At 40.9% G+C, this 13,315-nt stretch overlaps 1 protein-coding gene across 3 annotated transcripts in view; it reads left to right on the top strand.

The window, feature by feature from the left end:
- The window catches only part of SEPTIN2 (septin 2), an 80,713-nt gene that overhangs the window by 15,314 nt on the left and 52,084 nt on the right, over window positions 1–13,315 (top strand). For all 3 annotated transcript variants that reach the window (XM_075861377.1, XM_075861376.1, XM_075861378.1), the window contains 3 exons: window positions 954–981; window positions 1,697–1,808; window positions 9,160–9,246. In XM_075861377.1, coding sequence (XP_075717492.1) covers window positions 973–981; window positions 1,697–1,808; window positions 9,160–9,246 — 208 coding nt within the window. In that variant the 5' untranslated portion in view covers window positions 954–972. The remainder of the gene's footprint in view (window positions 1–953; window positions 982–1,696; window positions 1,809–9,159; window positions 9,247–13,315) is intronic.

Raw genomic sequence — 13,315 nt, forward strand, 5'->3', positions numbered from 1 at the left:
AAACTCAACACTTACTTGGTTTAGCATATAATCTATCAACATCTGAGATGGGGTTTAGAATAAGACACTATATACATTGAAACAACCCTTCTCTTTTTTTTTTTTTTTTTTTTATTATGTGAAAATCCTCAGTTGTGACAAATGTTGGTTCTGAGAGATCATTTTCCTTCATGCGCTAGTTGCAGCCTTTTTATGGCCAAGCGCTTTGTACTGCTGTGGTGTTACACTGACTTGTGTAGGACAACAAAGTGAGAGAACTGATGAATAACCTAATTTATGAGGGAATATTGAGAATTGCCGTACTCCAGTTCAAATCAGAACGGAAATAACCAGAAAAATTTGATGTTTAAATATGTACATTATTATTTTAATTTGTTGTAACGTTATATATATCTGCAACCCCTATAAAAATGAATTATTAAACTGATCCCAAAATTGGCGAAAAAAACAAAACCAGCAAAATGTAGGTAGACGTTAAAAAAAAATTAAATCCCAAATCTTGCGCTATAAATAGCTGCTGGTCCCATAGTCACGCAGATGTGAACAGGGCTTTAACTTGTGTGTAGCCAGCTTGTGTTTTACTGTTCCTTTTTAACAATTATTTCGATTAACAAATCTCTGTGTAGTTTTAATAGATACTAATAAACACTTAGGCCTCATTTAAATCTGCATTGGGGGCTCCGTTAGGGGCCTCTGTTGTAGATTCGGATGAGATTATGCACTATTCTTTCCGGTATAACCACGGCCACCCTGACGGAACCCATTTAATTCAATGGGTTCCGTCGGCCGCTGAGGGTATCCGTGATGTAACGGAACCATTTCTTCCAGTTTTTCCTTGTTCTGCTCCTCTGACGGAGCAGGACAATGGAAACCCTGGACGCCTATGTGAATATTGCCTGAGGAATGTAAGCTCGCCAATGTATCATAACTTCTTTTTCTGTTTTGTTTTGCAGTTTTCTTCTCAGCCACAAGATGTCAAAGGTAATAAATGCCTTGTGTTTAATGTACAAATGATCCGCGCCAGACTTGGTAACTGTATATTTGCATACCTGTTGTTCAGGAGTCTGGGAAAGCTGGGAGTGCAACTCTGAGATCTGTTTCCAAGAAAAAAAATGGCTAAGAAATGGCAACATTTTTGGAACAAGCAGTTTTTATTAGCCAAATACAGAAGTGGATACCAAAGAGAGGAGAACTATCAGTCTTTCCTTCATCTCTGCTCTATGGATATAAATAGAGTTGTTTCTGCAATCCCTATTTGGATAGGACAGAAATATCTGCAACAAATTTGCATGTAAATTTACTAAAACAATTTAACAGAACTTGAAGACTCTACATGTATTCTTTTTATGTTAGAGGAAGTTATAGCTTTTTTTTTTTTTTTTTGTATGTATTTTAGTGCCTGTGTATACAATTTTTATAGTATGTTTGCTTGTATGTATATAGCGATCTGCGGCATTCTGGTGGGAATGTCATCTCCAAGCCTCTAATCTGATAGAACTGGATTGTAGAAACATTGTATTGTCAATACTGGGAGTTCTAGGATCTCATTACAGACCCCTTATTCTGCAGGTTTTCTCCATTATGTCTTACATACAGAGATGCGATTGTTCAGAATGAAAGGGCTGTGGGCACCTGCATTTTCTTGTATCCAAAATATCTATATATCATTTATTTTTATTTTTTGATGAATATACAGGCTCAGTTCACTAATCCAGAAACCCCAGGATATGTCGGATTTGCTAATCTCCCAAATCAGGTTCACCGAAAATCTGTGAGGAAAGGATTTGAGTTTACCTTGATGGTTGTAGGTAAGAAAAAGAAGATGCCGTAATAACCTCCCAGGCCTTCACGCTCACCGGATGATTTCTTAAAGGGGTATTCCCAATTGATGGCATATCCACAGGATATACCATTAATCTCTCATAGATGGGGGATCTAAACTCTGGCATCTAGAAAAGGGGTTTCTCGAATCCTGTTTCACTTGGTGCGGTGGCAAGCTGTGAATTCCACGTGGGGTCTAGAATCTGCAGCTTGCCACCGCATCAGGCGAAACGAGGGTCGTCCTCTATCAGAAAATAATGGCATATCCTGTGGATATGCCGTAAATGTTTAAGTTGGGTATACCCCTTTAAGTAAGATTCTATTAAAAATAGAGCAAGTAAAAAATGCAGTCATACGTCTTTTTACTTCATTTCTGTGTGGTATTTATCAATCATAGAAGAGATCTCTATCTAATCTCATTTTAAGGCCCTCTTCACACAGTGTTTTTTGACACACTTCTTTGGGCAAAAAACGGCCGAAATTGACTCCCATTGTTTTCAATGTGAGGTGGAGGCTTTCTTTTCCCACGAGCAGAAAAAAACACTTGCGGGAAAAAGAAGAGACATTCCCTATATTGAGGCGTTTTCCGTCTCAAAAACCCCATTGAAATCAATTGGAGATGGAAAAACGATTGACGCGTTTTTTGAAGAGTTTGTGTAAAAAACCACTCACGTTTTTTTTCCTTTGCCTGTTGAATAGGCAAAAAACACCTGCGGTGCAAAATCACTTCAAGAAAACAGGAGCTGATTTTTCCAGGCAGAAAATGTTCACACAGAGGTTTTTGCAGGCTGAAATATTCAGCTCAGTTTTCTTTATTTTTTTTTGTTATTTTGAAGTGGTTTTGCACCACACGTGTTTTTTGAGGCGTTTTTTGAATAACCGCAGGCGTTTTTTTTTTCCAGAAAACCACATCAATAAACGTGGCGTTTATTTCCGTCTCCCATAGATTTCATTGGGGTTTTTGAGGCTGAAAATGCCTCAAGATAGGGCATGTCGCTTCTTTTTCCCCCAAGCGGTTTTTTTTTTCCGCGGTGGAAAAAAATCTCCTCTACCTCTTATTGAAATCAATAGGAGACAATTTCTGCTGTTTTTTGCCGTGTTAAAAAAAACCTCAGTGAACAGGGCCTAGGGCTGGGTTTCCACAGTGCAGATTTTGTATGCATTTTGTAAGCCAAGACCAGAATTGGATCCAGGAGAGCAGACCCATAAGGCCTTCCTTTATATATTCTGTTTGTTCTGTTCCTGGTTTTGGCTTAAACGCATGCAAAATCTGCACTGTGGGAACCCAGCCTAAGAGTATCATTTTTTTTTATTTATTAAAATAGTTTTTATTGATTTTTACATCCTACCGAAAAAATAATTCACATTAAAATACACACAATCCAACAGTTCCCACCTTTCACACCCCCTCCCATTCCAATTTACAGGCGAGTACAGAATCTAGATATGTCACCACAAAAGGCAATACAAAAAGTGCAGCATTAGGAACGCTTTAACCGGATGCTTGAATTGATGCAGTATCTATAAAATAGCTCTATCTCAAGAAACGGGACAGCATATTAAAATTATTTCTTGTTGCTTAGATAGGGCCAACATATTCCAAAGTGATGTACAGAGATTGTCATCCGTCCTCGATGGGGCGAACATAATCCGCTAATAGTGTTGCCTGTACATATAGTGGCTGTGTGGCTATACGATGCCACGCGGCTAAGAATCGTACGGCTTGCAAAGGAAACGCACATTGAAACCATTCACAACTGTACATGCTGCACAGTCAAAACCCGCAATATCTGCATGTAAAATGCTGGTTAAATACTGCCAGGACACAGAGTACTTGTGAGTTCTGCGTTCCCTGACCATTCAGACTGACAGCTTTCCCTGTATACAAACCCATACAGAAAAATTGCCAATCCGTTTGTATGGACCTGGGAAAGCAGGACTTACAGGTTCTTGGTGTCCTGGCAGTTTTTAACCAGCTTTTTACATGAAAATACTGAATTCCATCATAGTAAACTATATATCCCTAAGCTCAGCAACTCCTTCTCTAACTTATGCTGCCCTCAGAGGGGTATTAGGAGACCTGACCAGGCTGTACAGACTTTTTGTACACTTTCACCTTCGGCTACACATTCAACATAAAATGAACTTCTGGTATATATATATATATATATATATATATATATATATATATATATATATAAAATTTAAATATATTTGTACATTGCAATGGGCATAGGTGTGTTATCTTGTATCCACACTTGTTACTAGGAAAATGTATTGCAATACAGATTAAAACGTCAGAGAACAGTAGATACAAGGCTACCTGACCATGTTTTTGAAGGTTAGGTTCTTTCATTGCTTTAACAGCTGTTGTGAAGATCTGAAGGAGAGACCTTAATAGAATATAACATTGTTCTGTATTTGTAGAATGTCCCTAATACAGTTTTCTGGCTAAAAAGTACAGCTTTTTTTTTTTTTTTGTACAACACTGCACCAATGCTTGCAAAAGAGTCGACTACGCTATTCCGCACAGAGGAATACAGTAAAAAAAAAACCACACATATACCGCACACAATGTTTCTGTTTTTTACAAATGAATCTTATAGGCGACTAATGCCTCTGTCTACACAGTCGAATACGTTGAAGGGTTGCGTCAAACTTATACATCAGGACATTCTCCCGACTTATAACTCCGATGTACACTGCAGTGTGTGTATAGAGCCTTACTTCTTTGGTGAAAATATGCTGTTTCTGCTATAAAAAAAAACACATTTGCAGACTTGCAATGTGATTGGAACATGTTCGTTTGTGAAAAATCCAAATCCTCATGGTAAAATAGCACCCCGTATCATAGTGTATGGCATAAACAAGATTGTTTCGGTATGAAAAGACATATCACAGGAGATCTTAAGAACCTTATGTATTTTTAGCGCAGATATCTGCCTCACCCAGGTTGTCGACCCCCTGGTATAGTGTATATAAGCTCCAAAAGACTTGTAAACCTTATCTTAAATGATCAAACAATATTCTAATTGAAGAAAAATAATTTGCTGTAGTATAGTGCAGATTTACCTTCCCATGTACGAGAATTGTCTGCCGTACAGAGTAGGACAGTGGTTGGGAAATAAAATGCAAACCCGCAAATCTGTCAGCAAAATAAATATATATATATTTTTCTTTGCTAAATAAGCTTAGTAAGACTTTGTAGGGAATGGGAGAGCAAAATTTATAGAGAACTGTCCCCCCCCTTCTCACACTGCCATATACACACTGGGTATTCAAGTCGATCCTCGCTACGGATACCATCTAATGATGTACAGTACCTCTGCAGTCACATTATTAAGCTTTGCTGCACCATATGTCAACGACCTGAGATGTGTAATCTGGCACTAGGAAGAGTTCGATATATTTATGAGCTTCTCATCCAATCCTGTCTCCAACCGGTGATATATGCAAGATTTAATAGAATGGAGGCAGGGAGGATCTGGCACATCAATCACCAAGCCGGGTTGGATGAGAAGCTCATGGATGCGTTGGACCCTTCCTGTAATTGTTGAGATATTTCCAGTGTTTGGGGAGAAAAACGGGAGCTTGTCACCTCCTAAGGACCTTTTGAAATGTGCATGCCTTTTAAAGGGGTTTCCAGCCACCTCTGGATAGGCCATCAAAAGCAGATGGGTCGGGGTCCGACTCCTGGCGCCCCGTTGATCAGTTGTTTAGAAGGGGCTACATTTCTTCTTGCTCACTGTCGTTGACACGCGTTTGGCGGCGACTCAGGTATTGCAGCCGCCTTCTCTAATTTAAGTGGATGCGAGAAGAAGGCTGCAATACCTGTGAATCGCCACTGAATGCGTGTCGAAGATTCATAGTGAGCAAGTAGAAATGAAGGGGAAGCAGTGCTCGTACGAGTGCTGCACACCCTTCAAAACAACTGATCGGCGGGGCTCCCGGGAGTAAGACCCTAACCCACCAGCTATTGATGGCCTATCTGGAGGATTTATTTTTTTGGGGGGCTAGAAAACCTCTTTAACTGGTTCCTGACCGCTTTTCTGTGTTTTTGCGATAGACTTTTTACGGCTCGGGTTTTAACTTGCTGCCCCAGCGATCGGGCAGCTGAATGTCGGGTGTCCGGCTGTCCGTGACTGCCGGGACCCTTTGGAGAGGATAGAATCAGCTTTCGTTTCTTCTGTCTTCTCTGATGACTTGTACACAGCGCTCAATGAACGTTGTGTATAAGAATAGAGGCAGTGGCCGCGCCGTTGTCTCTTTTCCTCCCGGTGTTCATGTGACTGGTCACATGATCGCCGGGTGCCGTTAGTGACAGACTGCTGCTGGGTCTTACTAGATCCAGCACAGCCCTATTAGTGACAATCGTACAGTGGAAAAACATGGTGTAAAAGAAGAAAAAATATATGAAGTTCCCCAAAGGTCTTTTTTGACCTTTTTGAGGGACAGACCATAGTAATAAAAAAATAAAAGTAAAGTGAAAAAAATGTAATAATAAATACCCACCCCCAAAAAACTTTAACCCCCTCCCGCCGATCATTGTCGTAATGCTAGCCCGGACCCAATTATCCTAATATAGACATGTAATATATTAAAATTTACAGTAGACAATGAGGATCACATATAAAAGATCTATTTTAAAGCGGCTCTGTCACCAGATTTTGCAACCCCTATCTGCTATTGCAAAAGTCCAACTGGGCGTGTATTATGTGTTACATCGGGGCGTGTTTACTTCTTTTACTAGCTGGGCGTTCTGACGAGAAGTATCATCCACTTCTCTTCAGAACGCCCAGCTTCTGGCAGTGCAGACACACAGCGTGTTATCGAGAGATCACGCTGTGACGTCACTCACAGGTCCTGCATCGTGTCAGACGAGCGAGGACACATCGGCACCAGAGGCTACAGTTGATTCTGCAGCAGCATCGGCGTTTGCAGGTAAGTCGATGTAGCTACTTACCTGCAAACGCTGATGCTGCTGCAGAATCAACTGTAGCCTCTGGTGCCGATGTGTCCTCGCTCGTCCGACACGATGCAGGACCTGTGAGTGACGTCACAGCGTGATCTCTCGATAACACGCTGTGTGTCTGCACTGCCAGAAGCTGGGCGTTCTGAAGAGAAGTGGATGATACTTCTCGTCAGAACGCCCAGCTAGTAAAAGTAGTAAACACGCCCCGATGTACGCACATAATACACGCCCAGTTGGACTTTTGCAAGCCTCATTTGCATAAATACAAAAATGGTCATAACTTGGCAAAAAATGCTCGTTTTTTAAAAATAAAAACGTTACTGTAATCTACATTGCAGCGCCGATCTGCTGCAATAGCAGATAGGGGTTGCAAAATCTGGTGACAGAGCCTCTTTAAGGTTAGAACTATGTTATTACCAAAAAAAAAATAGCTGAAACTTGAAAAAACTTATTTTTTTTTACTATTCTTTTCAAACTTTAAGAATAAAAATTCTAAAATAGCAAAAAGGATATGTATAAAAATTATTAAAAAAAAAGAAACCTGCATTGTCTATGGAAAAAACATTGCAAAAATCACGTCGTTGGCCCAACAAATAAAAAAATTATAGCCATTTAACTAACGCGGGCTAAACGGTGTCTGGTCCTGAAGGCTCAAAATAGCCCGGTCCTGAACTGGTTTAAGTCTGCAGAGACATTACAAAACTGTTTTGCTTAATTTCTAAAATATTAAAATCTAGGATATCCGTGAAATGGGAGTTTTTGGTTATTATCTGCAATAAAATGCAGGTGTATTTTATTATATTCTTCCAATGAGTCTGTATCTGATAACAAGCAGACTTCCTAAGGCTGCGTTCACACCGTGTGTTTTTTGTGGCATTTTTAACATGCACTTTTTTTGTTTGGTTTATGAGCTTCCATTGAGAGACCTGGGAGTTTATCTACTAAAACAAGAAAAACACATTAAAAACAATGTGAACCCAGCTTAATCACAATGAGGCACATATTAACCCGTTAGTGACCGGCCCATCGTCTTTTTACGTCGGTCACTAACTGGCCTTATTCCGATGCCATAGACTTTTTACGTCGCGGCATCGGAATAAGTTTACAGAGCAGGGAGCTGTCAAATCTCCCTGCTCTCGGCTGCTAGAGGCAGCTGAGGGCTGGGAGCGTCCCTGCTCTGCCGGGTGAGATCGATATTCGTATCGACCTCACCCGTTTAACCCCTCAGATGCGGTGCACAATAGCGTGCACCGCATCTGAGTGGTTTTGGAGAGAGGGAGGGAGCTCCCTCTCATCCCACCGACACCCGGCGATACGATCGCCGAGTGTCTGTGTCTCCCATGGCAGCCAGGGGCCTAATAAAGGCCCCCAGGTCTGCCTGTCATGAATGCCTGCTAGATCATGCCGGAGGCATGACCTAGCAGATGCCTGTCCGTTTTAAACGGACAGGCAGTAATACACTGCAATACAAAAGTATTGCAGTGTATTATAAATGCAATCGCAGAATCGCATATTATAGTCCCCTAATGGGACTAGTAAAAAAGTGAAAAAAAAAGTTTAATAAAGTGAATTTAAAAAAAAATGAAAAACCCAGCTTTTCCCCTTACAAAATGCTTTACTATTAAAAAAACTAAATAAAGTTAAAAAGTTACACATTTGGTATCGCCGCGTCCGTAACGACCCCGACTATAAATCTATTACATTATTTAACCCGCACGGTGAACGCCGTAAAAAATGTAGTAAAAAACTATGGAAAAATTGCTGTTTTCTGTGAATACTGACTTTAAAAAAATGTGATAAAGTGATCAAAAAGCCCTCATACAACCGCATCGGCGAAAAAATAAAAACGTTACGGCTCTTCAAATATGGAGACAAACAAATAATTTTGAAAAAAAAGCGTTTTTACTGTGTAAAAGTAGTAAAACATACAAAAACTATACAAATTTTGTATCGTTGCAATCGTAACAACCCGCTGAATAAAGTTATTGTGTTATTTATATCACACGATAAACGGCGTAGATTTAAGACGCGAAAAAGAGTGGCGAAATTTCAGGTTTTTTTTCTATTTCCCCACAAATAAAAGTTAATCAATAAATGTCCCCCAAAATGGTGCTATTAAAAAATACAACTTGTCCCTCAAAAAACAAGACCTTATACAGCTATGTCGACGCAAAAATAAAAAGGTTATAACTCTTGGAATGCGACGATGGAAAAACTTAAAAAATGGCTTGGTCATTAAGGTCTAAAATAGGCTGGTCATTAAGGGGTTAAACAATGCCTGTTGCATTGGTTAGTATTTTATTTAGATGCCAACTGTTATTTAGATTGCATAAATAGATTTATTTACTTTTTCATTTTATATTTAGGTGAGTCTGGTTTGGGAAAGTCTACTCTGATTAACAGCCTTTTCTTGACTGACTTGTATCCTGAACGCGTGGTGCCTGGTGCAGCTGGTGAGAAATTATACTGTCTGGAGATGGATAGATATATAATATATTCATGATAGAGCAAACACAATGCATGTTTTTAAAGTGTACCTACCTCTAGTTATAACCGGGAAATATGTGCTTCTGCATTTACTAAAATCTTTAAAGAGGCTCTGCCACCAGATTATCAGTGCCCTATCTCCTACATAATGTGATCGGCGCTGTAATGTAGATCACATTGGTTTTTATTTTGAAAAACAATCATTTTTGAGGAAGTTATGAGCAATTCTAGATTTATTCTAATGTTTCTTAAAGGAACAGTGTCACCAACATTTTTTTTTTTATATCAGTTTTATGTTAGGGTTTTATTAAAAACGTTTATATTTATTTGTGTGTTACTTTTCTTTATTTTTACACTTTTTCTTCCCTTTGGTGGCTGCCATTTTTTTTTCCATTTCTGTATGTGCCGATTAACGACACATACAGACATGGAATACGGCAGCTCCAGTCCCATAGGGAATGCGAACGGGGCCCGTTCCATCCACTATGGTGTACGCCGTGTGTGTGGGAACGGCGCATGCGCCGCTCCCACACAGTCCAATTTGAAATGCGCGCCGTCCGGCGCCATTTTCCTGTGGACCGGAAGTCGCGGCCGGACAGTAAGATTACTACTTCCGGACTTGTGCACATGGAGCAGCGGCAGCAGACGGAGCGGACGGACCGGAGGGAGCGGCGGCGACTGGAGCAGGTAAGTTATTTCTATGTATGTAAACCTTATACACTGTGTGTTAGCTCAAAAAATGGCGACACACAGTGTAGGAGGTTAGACCGTTCAAACCCCTTGTTTCTCCCGGCACTAGCCAGGATAAAGGAGGGGGGGATTCTGAGAGCTCACTAGAGCGAGGGATTTTTTCCCAATTTTGCAGCTTAAAGCAATGTGATTGCTTTACCACATGCAATGCTGCAATTTTGGGAATTGCTCCATCTAGTGACTAGTGCTGGGAAATATTATAAATTGAATCCAATTTATAATATTTCCTAACTCTTGAAAAAAATAAAAAAAATTAGAACAATGTTTAATCACCTACACACTAATTGTTTAACTAAAAAAAACAAAACATGTTTTGCTGGCAACACATTCCCTTTTAATGCCCAACTGGGTGTTTTTTGACTAAGTGGGCATTGCAAAGAGGACTGTATGACGCTGACCAATCGGCGTCATACACTTCTCTCCATTCATGTCCATTTGTACTAAGCAAAGCGTGATCTCGCGAGATCACGCTGTGCTGTCACTTACTCACACATTCACTCTAAGTGTCTTGAGAGTGAATAGACATCACCTCCAACCAATACGCGATGTCTAGTCACACTTCCTACACTACAGTAAAGTTTGCGCGGGACTTAATCGCTGCACAGCGAGATCACACTGTGAATGACAGCACAGCGTGATCTCTCTGTGCTGTGTAAGTCCCACACAAACTTTACCGAAGTGTCGGGAGTGTGAATAGACGTCGCGTCCTGGCTGGAGGTGATGTCTATTCACTCTCAAGAACCTTCAGTAAAGTTAATGTGGGTGTATGTGACAGCACAGCATGATCTCGCGAGATCACGCAGTGATATGAATACAAATGGACATGAATGGAGAGAAGTGTATGCCGCCGATTGGTCAGCGTCATACACTTCTTTACAACGCCCACTTGGTCAAAAGTTAAAAAACGCCCAGTTGGGCATTAAGAAAGTAATTAGCATAAATCTAAAACTGCTCATAATCATTTTTTTTCAAAATAAAAACCACTGTCATCATCTACATTACAGCGCCGATCAGATTATGTAGGAGATTGGGCACTTCTAATGTGATGACAGAGCCTCTTTAAGGCCTCATGCACACGAACCCATTGTTTTTGTGGTCTGTTCCGGTTCATCCGACCACAAAAAACCTTTGTTGTACATCAGTGTGTCATCAGGACTCATGGAGTCACAACAAGTCACCAGTATTTTTGGTATATCCACAAATCCGGACCGTAAAATATGTCCTGAGTTTTTGCGGCCCCCACATGGGTCTGTGTGAACCGCAGTCGTGCGCACGGGGCCATAGAAATGAATAGGTTTGTGATTTTATCCGCAAAAATGTTTTATAAAATTCCTCCTACTTACTGTGCAAGTCAGGAGTCTGTACTGCAACTGTAAAGCTTCAGCGGGACACCGTGTACAGCACAGAATCTGTCCTACCTGAACGCCATACGTTTTAGTGCATTTACATTTGAAAACCATGAGAAACAAATGATCACACAGCTTTGAGTTCATGTCTGTCCCCATGCACGTGACTATATGTAAAGATAAAAAAAGAGACACGGCGCCACATAGTGCAATAAAGCGAGAGAGTAATGTGAACAATGCAATGTCAGGGAATTGCTCACCTTGGATAATGGATACCAGTAGGTATCACAAGAGCAAGAAGCTGCAGCCAGGTCCGTGCACATGCAAAATGATTTTGCTGTCAAGATGAGGATATGATGAATCAGAAAAAGGACCACCGGCGCTGCTATAGAAGTTGTCGAGGCAAGGAGGATAATTATTAATTATTTATTTGTGAGATTGTTGGTGGATCCCATCAAACCAGTGGGATCCACCAATAAATATCTTTAGTATGGCAAGTTTTTTAATAGTTTTGCAGGTCCGCCTTGATTATACCAAATTAAAATGAAGTCTTTATTGGCTTATGGCCACGGCAATTATATAGGGTAAATCAATAGAGGTTGTTTATTGATATTATTAGCGACTATACCCTCCTTTTTCAGAGGGTACAATGGTTGTAGACTCAACTGAGCCTTTATGGCTGAGGCGGTCCAAAGAGCTGACCAATTTGGTCCTTGGTAGTTGAGTGGGACCTGGTTCAGATTTTGGATCTAAGATCTTCAGTCTACACCTCAGACAAGTTTTTGTTCGGTGAAATAAAACTTTAATATACTAAAAACATTTGAATATACGTACTGGTTTCTGGGTTGCCGTTCTCCAGGTCGCCTTCAGTTCCACAGGTATTTCCATGTGTGATAATGTCAATGCACATGGCACTTCACCACTGCATTGGGCTGTGAATGGTGGCCACGGTCCGTTTTAGTGTTCGTAAGGAGTATACATCATCACACATAACAAAAACCCAGAGAAACGGAGGAGAGTGGCATGTGGGAACGTACTGGAGACAGGAGCCTAGCAGAGGAGCAGGACCCCCTAAATAGCTGATTTTACTGATGCAGTACAAGACAGAGACCCAATCTGCTATGGAAGTTATTTAGAAAAATTATAGTGCTGGAGTGTTCACAATAATAATCAGTCCTCTATATAAACGGAAGCACACTTAAAGGTGTAAAGAAAGTTTATGCATATTATGGCTTGAGTAGTTTGATTGCTGACAGTCTAATCTTTGTGTAGACCAGGGGTCTCAAACTCGGCCGGATAAATGGGCCGCACATAGAAAAAATGTGAAGTTGATGGGCCGCATTACATTCAAATTTGATACAATACTAAATTATTGTTAATCAATTAGTTATTTGAACTACTATTACAATACGCGTTCAGTTTAAACTTACCGGAATTTTGCGCGTTTACTCCACGTCTATTTTAACAGTACAGTTTAAGTGTTTTGCTAAATTCGGTCTGGTGGCTCAGTTGGCAGACACAAGAATGTCAAGATTGGGTAGCCCCTTCTTAGATTGTGCCGCTCCCTGTAGGCGTGGAATCCCCAGCCAGAGTGTTTGGCCAGGGATTCCTCTGCTGGAGGAGCCCCTGACGTCACTGTCCATAGACCGTAACGTCAGGGGATCCTCCTCGACCGGAATGTGATGTCCGGGACAGCCCCAGAGCAGGAGTCCCAGAGCAGAGCACTAGTATAGGCGCTGATCCGGAACCTTGGGGAAGCCCCTCAACATCACTGTGCATATATGGACAGTGATATCAGTGGCTTACCCAAAACCGGAGTCTCGGATAGAGCGCCTATAGCGCTCTTCCTGGGACCACAGCCCTGCTCATGTCATTACTGTCAATATATGGACAGTGATGTCAGGGGCTTCCCTAGAGCAGGATTCTCCGGGCAGAGTGC

Source organism: Rhinoderma darwinii, chromosome 4, assembly GCF_050947455.1.
Source record: "Rhinoderma darwinii isolate aRhiDar2 chromosome 4, aRhiDar2.hap1, whole genome shotgun sequence".
Classification (NCBI taxonomy): domain Eukaryota; kingdom Metazoa; phylum Chordata; class Amphibia; order Anura; family Rhinodermatidae; genus Rhinoderma; species Rhinoderma darwinii.